The sequence below is a fragment of the Amphiprion ocellaris genome, chromosome 13 (genome assembly GCF_022539595.1).
Source record: "Amphiprion ocellaris isolate individual 3 ecotype Okinawa chromosome 13, ASM2253959v1, whole genome shotgun sequence".
NCBI classification, from domain to species: Eukaryota; Metazoa; Chordata; class Actinopteri; family Pomacentridae; genus Amphiprion; species Amphiprion ocellaris.
Window position 1 is genome coordinate 31,629,343 of NC_072778.1, and position 17,376 is coordinate 31,646,718.

General features: G+C 40.0%; 1 protein-coding gene across 7 annotated transcripts in view; it reads right to left on the reverse strand.

Annotated features, from left to right (window-relative positions):
* Positions 1-1,897: 1,897 nt before the first annotated feature.
* The window catches only part of mtus1a (microtubule associated tumor suppressor 1a), a 33,978-nt gene continuing 18,499 nt past the window's right edge, over positions 1,898-17,376 (reverse strand). For 4 of the 7 annotated variants that reach the window (XM_023272257.3, XM_023272259.3, XM_023272263.3 and 1 more), the window contains 8 exons: positions 11,111-11,177; positions 8,764-8,978; positions 7,755-7,860; positions 7,465-7,538; positions 7,263-7,358; positions 5,387-5,503; positions 5,180-5,277; positions 1,898-3,153 (listed from right to left, as the gene is read on the reverse strand). In XM_023272257.3, the coding sequence (XP_023128025.2) occupies positions 2,925-3,153; positions 5,180-5,277; positions 5,387-5,503; positions 7,263-7,358; positions 7,465-7,538; positions 7,755-7,860; positions 8,764-8,978; positions 11,111-11,177 (1,002 nt within the window). In that variant the 3' untranslated portion in view covers positions 1,898-2,924. Of the gene's footprint in view, positions 3,154-5,179; positions 5,278-5,386; positions 5,504-7,262; positions 7,359-7,464; positions 7,539-7,754; positions 7,861-8,763; positions 8,979-11,110; positions 11,178-11,787; positions 16,588-17,376 lie in introns of those variants that run through there. The other 3 variants (XM_035949066.2, XM_023272265.3, XM_035949068.2) reach the window with 2 other exon arrangements.

The following is a 17,376-nucleotide window of genomic DNA, read 5'->3' on the forward strand; positions in this document are numbered from 1 at the left end:
AAATAATTTTTTCAAAATCCCTCTAGTGATTTCCGAAACATTACAATGTTATTTGGGTAAAAAATTCCATATCCAGAAACGAAAGTCTAAACTCGCCACATTTATCTTAAATACAAACAAACTCAGTCACCAGATCTCAAATCTGCTCAACATTTCTGGGAACACCTGACAAGAGAAACTGTTTCAGAACATGTGAACCTCATGTGACGCTCTACAAGAGTCTGGGTTTAATACAGATTCTAAAAACCTGCAAAAAAACTTGTAAATCGGTCAACAAAAAGAAAGTTAGACTCAAGTAAATGTATTGGAAATCAAGCTTCAGTACAACTTCTAATTTCCAAATAAATGTTAACTTCAAAAATAATTTGAAAAGCATGTTTGAAAGTTCTTCAGAAACAAAAATAAGGAAACAAGGAACCTAATGCAGGAAACATGTCTAAAGATACAGATTCTCAGCCAGGAAGGGTACAGCTGCCTCCAGATAGCCAGGAAGTGCAGATGCAGTCCTTCAGCAGTTGGATACACTCTGCAGAAATACGGACGAACCAACAGCCTGGAAGACAAACCAAGATCTGGACGTCCAAGGGTTTCTTCAGCAAGAAACAGCTGCATTTTAATCCACATGTGCAGGGAAAACCACTGAATGACATCACAGGAGCTTCAGCAGCAATTATCAAACCAAACTGGTGTCCAGTGTTCCATCCTTTTAGATCATAGCTTAAGGTCCTACAAGGCTGTCAAGAAGTCCCTGATCAATGAGAGACAGAGGTTAGCCTGGCATCATTGGACCCAAGAACACAAGAACTGGACAGCCAGGAAGTGGAAGAAGATTCTGTGGTCAGATGAGTCCAGTTTCCAGCTTTATCTTCCTCCTGCTAATGTGAGGGTATGCAGAAGGCCAGGAGAAGCATTCTGTCCAGCATGTACAGTACCTACTGTCAAGCATGGTGGAGGCAGTGTCATGGTTTGGTGACGCATGAGTGCTGCTGGTGTTGGTCATCTTACTGACTGTAATGGCACATTTAACTCTGCCAGGTATTGTGTCATTGTCCAAACTCACATGCTCCCTTCTGCATGTGCTCTGTTCTGTCGAGGTCAAACTGGATGTTTCTACCAGATAATGTCCCTTGAACACATCCAGGACCAGCAGAACTTGGCTGCAGGATCACAGTATCCACGTCTAAGAGTGGCCAGCTCAATCCTCAGTCATGAGCCCCATTGAAAATCTGTGGTGGATTATCAAAAGGTCTGTTTCAAAGTGTAAACCAAACAACTGAGAAGAGTTAATTCTTTATCCAAATCAAGGCTTTCCAGTTTAAGGACCACGCCATTACACTCCTCATTACATGTGAGAAATATTTGTCAGCAATACAAAAGTCTAAACTCATCACAAATATCTTAAATCCAAACAAACTCAGTCACCACATCTCAAATCGCCTGACAAGAAACAAGAGTTGAGTGTGTTCTGTTGCACTGGACACCGAATCAAAGCTCTACGCTACGTTTAAACTGAATAATGATGCTGGAAAAAAGGAGCAGCAGCCATCAGACTTACAGCACGTCTGAAGATGAGAACCTGCTCTGAAGCCGAGCTGTGTGCCCGGCTGACATCCTAATGCGCTCCGTATGTGGAATGCGATCTGCAGGCCCAAAGCTTGTTTTGGTCCAGTGCAACACTTGCTGCGATTTCCACTTTGCTGAATAGTTGCTGGTGGTTGTGATTTTGAAATATACCTTGGATTAGGATTATGAAATGAATGCTTGTGGTTTAGAAAAACATGTACAGATATTTGACTTAAGCACAAACAGTCACAAGGTTGGACTGATTCTGATGAAGTAAGTGGAAAATTCCTTTAAAAAACCCTTTTCTGACTGTGACAGACCATTTTGCAGCTCCCAGGTTTAATACAAGACTTTATTAATTGCATATTTCAAACAGGGTCAACACACCTATAATATTAATTCCACACAAAATACTCTCTGAAACATTTCCAAGATACATTGCCTCTGACATGTACAAGTGAAGCTGCTTCTCTCTGCAAAGACCCTGACTTTAAAGCTGCATTGGGAGGCTTCGGTAAGGGGTGATTGACAAGACTCAAACACATGCACAAATACGTGGATTGGTCCCTTGGTCACACAAATAAACATGAAGACAGAAATGTTAGAGGCCACAGATGATCCTTAAAAAAATCCACCCTTAAAAAAATAGCAGGAAAATTCTGAACATCACCACGAGTGTTGTGAGCACGAAAACAGCCTGAAAGTGAACATTCCTCCTTTAGACAGTCAGCCCTGACGTACCGACTAGCAGTGGGATGTTAGTAGTATTTAGATTCTGACTGTTTGTAGTTAGCTGTGAGAAATGGTGCAGGAATCCAACAGAAGCAATCCCAGATTCCTTTGATATCTGTAATAAAGATCCACCCTGAAATATTTTGAACTCAGACTTTCCATGGCTTTGGTCTCCAGGGACAAAAAACCAAAGCTTTCTCTCACTCTGCAAGGCCAAATCTGTACGTGTGTGTCTTTGTTTTAAAACTGCATGTACTGTTTGTGTGCGTGTGCTGAGCTTCAGGAAAGACAAGCCACTGAATACATCTACAAATAAAAGTAGTGTTTGATTACATAGAAGTCCTGAGATTTCCTTTTTCCTCATCCACAGTATCAGATGTGAAAGGCAAAGAACAAGGTGGCCTTGCTTAATAAGTGCTTCTGTGCAACATTTTCTTCTTTTTTTTGTTTTTTTTCCTTTTACACCCTGTAGCATCTCTGTACAGAAAGTGTCAGAGTTCATCCGATCCTCAAGGAGCCAAGGTCAGATTGTTGTTTGGCTAAACTGAGCAGGAAACAAACATGGCTCTTAATTCCAGAGGGGATAACTCAAACATGAGGCTCTGCTTCCTGGAAGCAGGGGTCCATTGTTATCTGGGTGAGACTGGAGGGCTGGAGAAGAGGCCGGAGCTGCGAGGGGATTGGAGGCTGAAGGAGTGGGAGGGGGAGGGGGAGGTGGGTGACACCTTGCGTGGGCTGCTCAGGTCTCCGTTATGGAGCTTCCACAGCAGCTCCTCGTTCTCCATGGACAGACGCTTGTTCACCTTGGACTCCTTCTGAAGGGACTCCTGCAGCATGGCCTGCTCTGTAGACAGCTGCCTGTGGAGACAAGATCACACACATGAAGGTCTTTATCGCCTACAGCAGAGGTGTCAAACTCATCGTAGGTCAGGGGCCACATTCAGCCCAATTTGATCTCAAGTGACCAGTAACATCACAGCATAATAACCTATAAATAACCACAATTCCAAATCTTTCCCACTGTTTTCATGCAAGAAAGTGTATTCTGAAAATGTTCACATTTAATGAATTACCTTTTAACAAAACATCATGAACAACCTGAAGTTTCTTAAAAAAAAAGAAATTCAATTTCAATAATATTATGCTTCAGTTTATCATTTACACATTACAACCTACAGATCGCAGTGGATCCACAAAAGGCACAAAACATTTAGTCACAGCTATGTGGAACTGAATGATAGTATTTTACTTTATGATCAAAACGCCAAAATTCAGACAAAAAAGACAAAAAACAACAAAAACAAGACAAAATATTACCAAAATGAGACACAAAACGACAAGTGAGAAACAAAATGACAAAAAATGAGACACACGACACAAAGCAAAAAGAAAAAGAGACAAAAAATTTGACAAAAAAGAAAGCAACAAAAAAATGGAGAAACGACAAAAATGAGACAATAAATGACAAAAGCAAGAAACAAAACAAGAGACAAAAAACACAAGCGAGGCAATAAAAACACAAAATGACAAAAACAATACACAAAACCACGAATAAAGCAAAACACAAAATGACAAAAATAAGACAAAAAGGAAACAGAAAACGACAAAAACGAGAAACAAAACGACAAAAACACGAGACAAATGACAAAAGTCACACAAAAAAAAACAACAAAAACAAGACAAAATATTTCAAAAATGAGACACAAAACAAGAAAAGAATAACAAACAATCTAGTATATTTTTATGATCAAAACAACTTGTCTGGAAATTATTTTAAATTTATAGTTTTATTAATTTACAATTTGCAGTTAATGTCTTTTCTGTCATTTTTACACTTTACAAAGACATCTCGGGGGCCGGATTGGACCCTCTGGTGGGCCGGTTTTGGTCCGTGGGTCGCATGTTTGACAACCCTGCTCTACAGTATACTACATGGTATTTAGATTTATTCAGGATTCAAGAGATTTGCTTTGTCACAGGCTCATACAGTAGGTGCAATTAGATGCAGTGTCTGTTTCACAAGGATGTTCAATAACAATAAGACATTATAAAAACATTCTTAAAAAACAATAACAAAATAGAAAAAAATGTCAGCCTCATAAATAGAGATTGTGAAGCTAAAGTGCAGTGTACAATATGCAGTACTGCAGTCAAATGTGTGTGTGTGTGTGTGTGTGTGTGCATACACTGATATGTTACACATGTCAGACATCTGGTGTTAGACTTCCATTAGGATAAAATTCATACCAACTAAATAACCAAATATCTTAATTAAAACTATCATGAATTGTCATGAAGAATTAAACTGGTTATATTTAGTTTTTCTTGTGTCAACACATTCCATTATAAGGCCAAAATCAGTGGTACTTCATTATATCTTCCAAGACTTTGTGACTTAAACCCACTGGTTCTTCTTGAAAATTAAAACGCTTAAAAATGATCAGAAATAGTTAGATTTTTTTGAAAAGGTTCCATTATTTCTAAAAGAGCTTTTGACTGTAGATCTTAGCTAAATATACTTAAACAAGAGGAATTTGTGCATTTGTACGACACAATATTTACAGCGTTGCACTGGTTTGTGTGGGATTTGGCCAAAATACACTGAAGTGTGCATGTTCATTGTAACAAAGGAACATGTCACAGAGTGTCATAATAGTTTTGTCCGTTTGATGAACAGTGAATAAAAAAAACTATCTGATGAAAAGATTTTGGAAAATAATTGAATCTTATAGCACACAGGGATAGATTTGATGCTCACTGCATTCAGTTTGTGAATTCAATCATTGAGAAGCTCCGCTGGGCAAAAGGACTCTGTCCTGACAGAACTCTGTGGATTCCTCAAACTCTTGTATTCACCACTATGAGTTCAAATCGTGTCTCTTACCTCGACAGAGCAGCATGTCTCTCCATGCGGGCTTTAAAGTCTTCATTCTCCTGCTGGACTTTTTTAAGGCTCTCGTCCAACTTCACATTTTTCTCTGTCTATAGCAACATAAATAAAGAGAGTGATTCAACAGCTTGTGTTTTTAAAGTCAGTAGCCTGGTTTGTTTTGTTGCTTGGCAATCATTTTATCATCATCTTAGCTCTCACCAGTTTGTCAATCTCCATCAGCTTCTTCTCCTGTTGGTGGAGCTGCTTGTTTTTGATATCCAGCACCACTTTGAGACTTTCTAGCTCCTGCTCCAGATAAAGGGTGTGAGAGTCCTTCTGTGGCAAGAAAAGATGTTTAGACTCTTAAGATTTCCTGGAGTGCATCCATACAGAAACTCAGAGCACACAACAGAGGGCGCCGTGCAACTCCTACAACATACACTGCCTGTTACACACACTAATTTTTAGCTCTGAGAAAGACACACATTCGCCATGGCATCGTTTCAATAACCTTCTGCAAAGTCACAGCATTTATTTCTGTCCAGAGATGCATTCATTTTTTCCCAATATCTCATATTGATGATGGGAGAGTCGGACCACTGTGCAAAGTCTTATCCAGAACATCCCAAAGATTCTCAATGAGGTCTGGACTCTGTGGAGGACAATCCATCTCATGCTCCCTGATCCACTCATTCACAATGTGACCCCATGAATCCTGGCATCATAATCATGGAACATGTCCATGTCATCAGGGAAGAAAAACTCCACTGATGGAAAGACCTGGTCATTCAGTATATTCAGGTATCAGCTGACCTCATTCTTTGGGAACATAATGTTGCTGAACCTGACTAACCCCAGATCATAACTCTAACCCCCACAGGCTGGTAGACACTAGCCATGATGAGTGCATCACTTCATCTGCCTCTCTTCTTACCCTGATGCCCCCATCACTCTGGAACAGGGTAAATCTGGACTCATCAGATCACATGACCTTCTTCCATTGCTCCAGAGTCCAATCTTTATGCCACCTAGCAAACTGAAGCTTTTTTTTTTTTCACTGATCAGTGGTTTTCTCAGAGCTACAGCTGTTTAGTCCCAATCCCTTGAGTTCCCTTCACATCATCCGTGTGGAAATACTCTTACTTTCACTATTAAACATAGCCGTGAGTTCTACTGTTGATTTTATATGATCATCCAAGAGTTTGCTCCGAACAAATTTGTTCCTGGAAGATGATGGTTCTCCACTATCCTTCAGGTTTTAATAGTAAGTTGGACAGTTCATAACCTGATTTTAGTAGTTTCATCTCCTTAGTTGTTTTCTTTGATTGATGCAGGTGAATAATTTGACCCTTCTGAGACAGATTAACATCCTTTCTATGACCACAGGATATGTCTTCCTACATGGTTGTTTCAGAAATGAGAAGCTCCTCCCTGCATCAGCTAGAGTTAAACAAGTTGTTGCAGCTGAAATGTATTCATCACTGTAGTAATTATCCAATGGAAGGCTACTACCTATTTGTTTAGTTAAATCCAAATGGCGACTTATTTTTGGACAGAGTGTATATACACAGTGAAGACAGTACTGTTTTTTTAACCATGCATGGTCAATATGTAACACAGAGTTGTTTCTAATGATGCTCTTCTTATTAATCTGTTAATAGCAGGGTAATGTGAGGTAGTTGCCTTAATTACGCTAGTGAGCCAGGGCACAATGCTGAGTTCATGTGGCAGCCACTCAACACTAATGAGGAGTGGCGGCTGCATCATGCAATGCTCTGGGAAAATGAAAACCTACAGTCTGGGCAGAGAGGGAGGGCAGTGTTGTAGCCAACACAGAGATGTAGTGTTTAACCTATTCCAGTTCATACAGAAGGATGAGTAGTTAACTAAGCAAACAGAAAACATAGATTACTGAAGAATAAAGGCTTTCACAAAAACATGTTTTGACTTTTGCTTCTGTTGATGATCTGTCTTTAATCAGGGGCATCAGGGATTTTTCATCTTTTATTCTCAGGGCAAACAATGCTGGAGTCATGAGATAGTTCTAAAGTGGAGCTCAGCTATAACAAGCACACAGATTACACACAAACAGTACCTGAGTCTTGTCGGCCAGGTCTTTCCTCCTGTTCTCCTCTGCAGTTAGCTTCTCAATTAGAGCATTATTCTCCACAGTCAGCTCTTGAATCTGTCCCTGTGGATACAAACGCCACAACAAAGGCACTGAGCAACCACTGGTTCATCAAATATTACATACTTTTGTTTTATTTTTTAAAAAAGGTGTAAAAAATAAAACTTACAGATAGAGCCGCTTCAGCATCTTTTAGGGTTTTGTCAAGAGACTGCAGCTCCTGATTGTGAACTTTCCTGAGCTCTGCAAAGATAGATTTAGAGATAATGTGGCATTTAAAACATGAGCGTCAAAAGTTCATTACAATTTCATGCCAAGATGTACTGCAAAAACACAACGAATCAGAACAATTTTTAAGCATTTTATACATGCATTACAAAATTGCTGAAGAATATGAAATGGTAAAGTCATTTTAAAATAAATTCAGCTGAACACTATGGTCCAGTATTGTTCACTCACCTTCCAGTGACATTTCATACTGCTGTTTAACACATTGCAGCTGTTCTACGTGGCTGTTCTCTAGTTCCAGCTTCATGGCTTCATGGTTGGCTTTAAGCTCTTCCATCTTAAACACAAGAACATAGAATACAGTAAATTTCAATATTTAGGATTACTGATCAAAAAGCATTATCACAGACTGCAGCACATTAAATAATCTGTACAAATGTTATATTCTAAAGCACAGATAATGTGTCAGTTATGAGACATTTCATTTTCTGCTGGGGTCTGAACTTTATGTTAAATAAACAAAAACTGAATTAATATTGGCTGTAAATCTCTCTAAAAAATGTGAAAAGAAGATCTAAAACAAGAAAAGCACTCAGAGGGTGCAGTACTCCGCCAAGGCTGCTCAGTCATTTTTTCACGTCCGACAGCTGAAATCTTGAAAAAATTCGTAACAGAAATCATGGCACCATAGAATGTGTCCATTTAATACAGATGTAACCACAAACAAAATGACCTTGCGCTGAGCACAGGTGTGTGTTATGCATGTATACATATGTACAGATACCGAATCACGTGACCTAAATATGTAGCAGGTAGCGGGAATTGATGGGACTCAGAAACACCCCCACAATTTAATCAATTGTTCCTTGCATCATTTCCGACGGATAAGTCCTGATAAGTCCACAGCAGTCGATTTTTAGTAGGATCCCAGTCATGTGATCGTCAGCAGGCAGCTGACGTAGTGTTCACTTGTTGTCATGGTTACAGTGACGGCGTGCCGCTATCTCGCAATGATACAGAAATCTTTAACAAATCCGTGGATCCAGACTATAAGCCGCATCACTGCCAAAATTTAATCACTTTGTGTCATTTCTGACCTTCCCTGAAAATTTCATCGAAATCTGTTGGTCCGTTTTTGAGTAATGTTGCAAAGAGACAAACAAACCAATGCCGATCGTCACTAAAACCCCGCTGAGACCCCGCTTTCTTGGTGGAGTAATAAGGGTTCGTAGGGACAAACCTGCTGTTGCATGAGAGTCTTGCATTTGTCAGCTTCCTCCTGGTAGGTGAGATGAACTTTATCCCACTCAGCCTGGTAGAAGGCCTGCAGCCTCTTCTCCAGCTCAGCCAGGTCCTGCTGGTGCTGCTCTTGGAGATTCTGCAGTGCATCCTCCAGAGAAACACGCAGGTCCTCCTTCTCCTTCTCCAGACGCTCAGATGAATGGACAGAGCAGACTGGAAATAAAAACAGGAGGCATTTTATTGTGTTGAACAGGTGACAATTTGCATCATGTTCAGTGCCTGTGTGCCATTTTGTAGACTGTAATATTCATTAAACAAGGTCAGAGGAAAAATTGCATTAGCAACCGCTTGCATAAGAAACTTGATATGTCCACCAAGGAACCTCTGTTTAACAAAGTCCCCCGTGATGTAAATGTGTCACACTAAATGCTCTCCAAAAAGGAATGGAAAATCTGACTTTGAAGGGGAGGTGCCTCTTGCACTTGACTGCTTATGCCAACTACACTGCAGTTATTTATAGGCAGAATAAGATAGAGAAACAAGCATCAATTCTTTCACAACATCTTGAAAATGGTAACATAACAGATTTATTCAATCTTTTCCAAGCAGATAATTTGCATTTTTTTCTGGTTGTGCAACTGTTTTGTTTTGCAATTTCTCAGCTGTTTCCATTGCCAAGTGTTTATATCTGGTGTGGAGAGGGTGACAGTAATCAACTCCATAACTTGTCTCTAGTTTAAGTGGCTGTGCACAAACACTTCTGATATCCAACAGTTGCTGCTGGATCTCAAATCACCAGCAAAGCAGCACTGATGGTGTATAGGAAGAAAGACAGCTGTGCAGAAAAAGAAAGTCTCCTGCCGTGTTTGGTCTCAAATAGATGGTATGACAATGAACCACAACTATTTAGAACTTGAAACTATATATAACCTCAATAGTGGGTGTAAAATAATACCGAGTCCAGATGTTGCTGTGCTACGGTTCAACAAGGCTGGCAGGTACATTTTGTCATTCAGTGCTCTCAGGGAATCAGGACTCTCTGAAGATATGTGGATGATTTCCTCATAAAGGTTCTTTTACAATCGACTGAAAAGAAGTGAAAGGCAAAAGAAAAGAACTGCGCTTCGTTGTCTGAACAGGAGGATTCACCTTACCCAGAGTGGAATAATGGCAGCATATCCAGGAACCGACGCCAAAGTAACATAGGGACCATCTATCAGGCTTTGGCATGTACAGCTCAACAAAAGGAGCCGAGCATTCCACAACCATATGCCTTTCCAGTTCGTATCGCCCGCAGAAAACACCTCGTAGCTCATGCAGTTTGGGGAAGGCGACCCCAGTTAATCTAAAGTTAGCTGCATTTTTGGCTCGCTGTTACTCAGATGACGCAGTTTGGAAGAATCACAGATAATGCACACAGTGAAGCATGTAGATCTCCGTCTCTCCTGCTCTTTTTTTAAACGTGTGAGGAATGATTAAGGGTGTGGCTCTATCATACTTTTGGCGGTGGACAAAGAAGGACTGCAATTTATTTCTGTGTGAGGAGTGAGATCACTGTGGCAGCAGACAGGAACACAGTCTGTGGAGGGAATAAGCTAAAAGGGGATACTTATAATAATAAAAATAATACCTCCAGATGTTTTACTACACATCATACAAAAGGGCCACTTGAGGTGATTGAGGGTCTCTCAGCCTTTCCTGAAGTGAAGAATGTGTTACACCGCAAATATACCAGCACTCAGCATTTAAGAGCAGTCATGTGGAAGTCCCGAGGCTGTGAAGGAGGGGAGGAGTCACAACACTACTGCTGCCTTAAGTCAGAGATGAAAGCTGGAGTAGGAGCATGTGTGTGAGAGTGCATGTGCAAGGCTATGCAGTGTGACAGCACTTAGACTGGATATAAAACATGGTTGATTGTCCCCAAGACTTCACAGGGCCTCAGGTGGTGTGGCATTCCACTAGTGGGAAACCCTGTTGTGAGGGGTCAGAGGTCAGACTGCCACTCTCTGGGTAACGGACTGACACCACTGAGCTCAGCAGTGGTAAAAAACACACACATGACTTGTTAAATGAGTATCTGATTTTCAGCAGACAAAGACCTACAGGGAATATCTTTGTCCTGGGCAAAGGAAAGCAACAAAATCAATTAATGCATTTTGCAACCATTTTTATTAACTAAGAGCCACTTTAGGCACGGCTTAATCAAACATGACTCAAAATGTAACCTGAGTGATCAAAGAAAAAGCTCCCCAGGGTACTAAAGGCAAACACTGTGCCATGAGTGTGTATTTTACTGATAACCACTATAAACACTGCCAGCATGAGTCCAAGGTGACCCAACTTACCCAGCTCTCCTCGAAGGTTGACCAGCTCCTGGGACAGTTCCCTGCACTGCCTCGAGGCTTCATCACGCTGCAGGAAAAAAACAGTCATACACATGTTCATGTCACACTACTGTTGTTTTTCAGGATCTTCATTTGAATTAAGCAACAAGCTTAAATCACATTGCAGTCAATATTGTAAATGAGAAATGCCGGTTATGCTGCATTAAGTAACTAACTGATGAATCCAGTTCTCCTACTGCCAACAAAAGAAAGACTAACCAGTGATAACGAGGAAGGGGAAACGAAAATTTGACGTCTAGCTCATGTTTTCAGTTTCACACATGCCTTGTGTCAGTTTAAGTCCCTCACTTCTCCCTTTCTGAGTCAGTTTTGCAGTGTAGGAGGCTGTACTGCAGCTGCAGTGCTCCTTCAAAGTGACTTCAAAGTGACGCATAGAAGATCCAGAAACTGTTTATCTCCCGTCTACTACCATGCTGATTCACATCAATAACCTGACACTCCTCACAGCACATCGCACAGCCTGCATGATTCAATTATGTATATGAGATAAAACAGGCAAGTAAGACAAGCCAAACATCACCTCACTGATCAGTTTACATTAGCAAAAATGTTTCCACCCTGTCTTTCTCCAGATCTGCATCCTCACTGCAGAGTAGAACAATGTAGAAGCCAGTTACCCTCTCTGCAGCGCAGGGAGCACTACGGCATGCTTTGCTGCCAGAACAGCCCATGGTCCAGCCTCAGCCTGAGGCTTGGTGCCGGAGTCCCCCCCAGTGGCTATGGAGACTCAGTACTCCAGGACAAACAGTGGTCCAGGTGGACGCACCACCTCCACACGCACCTCCTCCCAGACTGGTCCGACTACATCTGAGGCAGGACTGAAAAAGCCGCTTCACTGGCTGTGGTGAGTGACTGCAGAGAGCATTACCGTATTCCACCTAAAAAAAGGAGGGCAGCCTACAGTATGCATGAGAGCAGCCTCCTCACCCGCGAGCTGAGGTCACTTTAAGAAAGCACTAAAGGCAGGCAGAGTGGAGCAAACAGATAAATTGTAAGGAGCTGTCTGACATCAGGCTGATGGAGCAGGACTTGTGCTGTGCAGTGACCCACCCAGGGGACACGTGGAGAGGCTTCATTACCACCATCCCCCACTACTCATCCAAACCTACATTAAATCATCCCCTCACCCCTCTGCAACATTACCTTACATTCTGCTGCATGGGTGCAGTCTTACATTAGAAGATTATTTAATGCTGTGACAGACTGAATTTCAGGTTTCTGTGTCAACAAAACTATTTACAGTTAATGTACTGTCAATAAATACAATTATAAAATAAAGTCACTTGTTGACTAACCTCTGACCACATTAGTGAGCATTCTCCTGCATTGGCCAGACAAGTAACTGACCTTGTAGATGGGTTCTACAGTAAATTGGTTTGATTTTTACAATTTAATTTGATAACTAAGAAGTCATCAAGTCAACTGCTACTGATCAACGGGTAAACCAATCAGTGATTTATTGTGAGCAAGCAATACACACACCGTCACATAAGATTTTTGTTTTCCTTTTTAAAAGCTGAGTTTTAAAAATTAGAATTCCACTATGCAATAAAAACATCTGCTCAAAAAAAAAATGTAAAAATCTAAAATATTTGCATCCAAGTACCGAGTAAATTAACTTCCACAAGGTAGCCCCACTGTGCAAGAAATCTTCATAAAACCTCCTCCGTTAGTCTGAATATTTATTCTAAAAATATAGATGGAATTACAGATGGCTGTGCATGCCTTTGCCATTTTAATTTGATATCAGTTTCTCACTTGCACCTCTTCGGTCCTCTAGTCCGGTCCAAACAGTAGCAGTATCCCCAGTGTATATACAGATGATACCATGTCAGGTGTAGAGTAACACATGATGATGAACTAAGATCAATGACTAATTGCTGCAGATCAAATTACAGTTTACTGGAAATACAGTGAATATCAGCACGTGATCAAATAAAACACAGGCTCTATTTTATCTTCTAGACTTTTTGTTTTTTGCTTGCATTCCAACACCAAGATGCAACTCATCTAACAGTGTTTTCTGTTTGAAAGAAGGTGTGGGAAACCACCTCCAGAGCTGTCACACTCCATCCAAACAGATGATAAGAAGCAGGCCTTGCTTGGTGTTTGGCTGTGGTTCCTAACCATATCAAGTCAACAGCTGGGACATTCTCACACTATGATGGTAACGTCTGGCCTCCTATTCTTGGTATGAAGAGTGGCCACCAGATTCCATTCTGCACTACAGGCACAAAGACTAGTCCAAAGGCAGGACATGCAACAGTTAAAGTTGAGTCAGTGGGAGGAGGCGTTAACAGCTGCTTTTCTGTCAGAGAGCAACAAGTATGTTTTTTATATTTGTTGATGGATTCAGTTTCACAACCCAAACAGAAGGATATGAGTCATACATCAGTGACAAAAGATTACACTCTGCACTTTAGATACCAGCTGTCACATTATGTAGGTTGGCAGGAGTGTGATTTTAAACACAGTGGAAAATCTGTCATATTGTTATGTAAACCTGGTAATAATTTAAAAGCTTGAGGATTTGGAAACACACAAAAATTTTAAATCACATTTAATATGAAGAAATAATAAGATTCTGCAGTATTTCAAGGTTAGCAATCAACCTGAAACAGATTAATGGTACTGATCATGTTGACTTCTTTGTATAAAAAGGTCAGATTTTAGTGGTGGTTATACAGTGTGTACATGATAACCTTTTGGTAGCGGGAAACATGGAATCAAAACTAAGACAAAGTGTCATAAGTCAGACTGTTCTTCTGCGCAAACAGGGGCATTTAAAATCATAGCTGAGTGAAGGTTTCTAAGGGCAGTGCATGGTACTCAAAAACACTGTGGAAACAGACCAAAAGTGACCACACAATCAGACAATAAATTCCTTAAGATGTGGGGCTCATTTCTTCAATTCATTAAGAAGACAACTTTCCCTTCCATCCCACTCTGAAGCCTCTTTGTTGGACTGGTACTTACATTGTGCTGTGCAGACCAACTATTACACTATCCACTTATGGGCTATGACTGACTTTAACGACCACTGACAAATGGGGTCCTTTCTTTTTTTTTTTTTTTTTCATTGATTCATTTATTTATGTATTTATTTATTTGCTTGTTTATTTGTTCGTTCGTTTTTTGCAAGAGGGTTAATGTTGTTTTGATGTAACAGTAAAAAAACAACAAAATAGTGACCACACAGTCAGACAAATTATACATCGTTTTCTTCACTGAGGGATAAAAAAAGCCACTTAATCACAGACACAATCAGTAAAAGGTCAGTCAAAAGAAGACGTTGTGGTTCAAGAAGACCAGTAGTGGCTTCTAAACCACTTCTAAATGCTGTGATGTATGAGCATTTCAGTGTGGATAAAGGGACAAAGTCCCATTTATTGGCAAATCCTTCTTAGAAATTTGTGGCAATAGCTGAAGGGTGCATGGAGAGGAGAAAATGATACCAGAGTGTATCAGCTACTGCATTCTTCAGAGACATGCTCCACCCTCTGGATTTCATGTTTGTGGAGAACGATTCACACTGCAGCAGCATGAGTCCAAACACCCCCTGAAACTCAAAAGACCAAAGGAGGCTAAAGACTTCCACTTGTCATCAACTTTTCTCCAAGAAAGGCAAACATTTCTGACATGAAAAGAAGCTCTATGGCACATAGCCACAGCGTTCTGGGGTTACATGAAATAACAGGTTTAGAATGACAGTTGGTTGTATGTGTGTAGACGGTGAGAAATGGACTATCATCTGTCCAGGAACACTTGGTCACCTCTTTTTTATTTTAGAAGATGTGTTTCCTTCCAAGTTAACTCATCATGAACAAATGCATATTCTGTACATTTCCCATTTACAGCATATCCAGGATCTATTATGTTCTGTATTTGTTTATTCTCATTGCATTTTAGAGGCATTTGAAGCCATTTATTATGTTCTTTTTTTTGTGCATAAATCCATGCAGCTTGAAAGCTGCTGTCATTAAAGCAAAAAGGGGGCAAACAAATAGCACGCCATTCTTGAATTCATAGACATTTCTCAGAGATGTTACCACTAACTTAAACTGTTAAACTGACTTTTCAAATATAAATGAAAAATGTATTATATTTGAAATAAATACAAAATAGAAGTAGTTAGTGGTCTCAGATTTTGACAAATTTAAGTCCCTACTGGCTCTCTGGTGCTTAGGATGTGAATTCAGGTCATAAAGAGGCAAATCTACCCCCAAAACTGAAGCTCCTTGAGGCTTGTACTGAACTGATGTGAACTCTGTCACAACTGCAGATATCCAGATGGTGCCTTAAGAGATCTGTCTGGTGTCAAACTCTGAAATAAGGCAGGAGTAAAGAGAGTTGCTGTAATCTAGGCCAAGGGTAATTAAACACATAGGTGACTTTGTGCATAACAGCTGACAGAAGCAGTGGTTTAATTTTCTGAAACAGATCTCAGCTGCAGAATACTCAGCTCCATAATACCAAAAACAGCTTGTTGAAGAACCCCAAGAGATATTTATGGAGTCAGCAGCCACTTCTTTATACTTGAAAGCAACAAACTAAAAAGGACCTCATAATGCACTTTGAAATATACACCAGAAATCAACCATCTGCAGCATCACTGTCTGCACAGGTGTCTTGTCTAACCAGTAGGAAAAATCTATGATCCCTCACCTACAAATGCTTCTAAATTGTATGTGATGAGTACTCTGCACAGTTGGAAGAACTGAAGCTATAGTAAGGAAGGCATACAGATATTAGATTCACACTCCCCTGCAAATCTAATATTTGCAGCACAGAGATGTCAAATGAATGAAGATTTATGGCCTTATACACATTATTATTTCCGCCTGATACTGTTTATAGATTTGGCCTCAACACACTGGACTTATGTGGAGCAACAATCTCAAGATCCAAGGTCCAGTGGAGCTACTGCAAAAGCAAGTTTACATCCTGGCAGATCTAATGTTTTCGCTCCTGTGCCACTGAATCAGACCACATATGAAAATGACACAAAATTCTATTTACTAACACAAAACAAAAAAGATGATAACCTGTAACAATTGAATGTAGGACAGGAAATGTCATGATAAATCTTAGACTAGTAATTTCACAACAGTCAGCTTCCTATATTGTGTATCGACAACACATACGCTACGCGTACTTAAACAAAGTCACACAGTGTCTGTTTTTCTCTCTCATGTTTAAAAGAAGATTAATGCATAGATCCAAACTGATTCACTCACATTCAGCCTGTATTCCTCCTGATGTAAAGACACTAGAGTCCAAGCACCACAAACCCATTTCACTATGACAACACCTAAATGTCAATTGGGGTTGGGTGTGGAATAGCTGTGTGGATAAGCCTGTTTGCGCACTGCAAAACACTGTTGGTAGAATAATCCCTTGGGGCATCCAGATCCGGGAAACCAAAAAAAAAAAAAGCAGCAAGCTTAAACTTCCCATATTTAAAATAAACAAAAAAAAATAGCACTTGGGGTCATGCTGTCCTTCCTGAGCAGCATTTGCATGCATGAAAAGTACATCTACGTACATGTGTTGTCAATGTAGATATAGATACAATAAATGTTGGTCTTTACAAGGAGATCAAAACAAGGAGATCAAAAATGTGTCCTGCATCACAATCTGTGATGCAGGACACATTTTGACTCAAAATCAAAGCAGGAATTAACAGACTCTCTGACAAAGATGATTTCTCTTTGATCCAGAGTTTTAACAGTTGTTCAGTGGACGACAACAGCAGGACTGTTTTATGTTGGACAGCATCCAAGTATGTCTATGTGTGCAGCCGCTTATACCATAACATTCACTCCCCATGCTTTTTCTAGAAATAGAAATCTCATTTGGTCTGTCTCCTTTGTATCGACACACAAGGTTTGGTGTTGCAACACTTGTAGGAGACAATGGCAAGACAAATTGTACACATATACAGATCAATAAAGGATCTTTCTTTTACTATGAACTGTGTTGGCACCTCTTTGTTTTACCAATGTATAGTTATTATGTAACTTGTATGTTCAAGTACTATGTTGCATGCTGTTTAATCTCAGTTTAACTTTAATATCAGATTGAAATATCTTCATAATATAGTGACCATTCTGTTTTGAATTATATTGTGGTGTTGAGTTCAACTTTAATAGGACAGATGCACATTAGATGAAAGTTATTATATAATGCAAGAGGTTTTTGATATT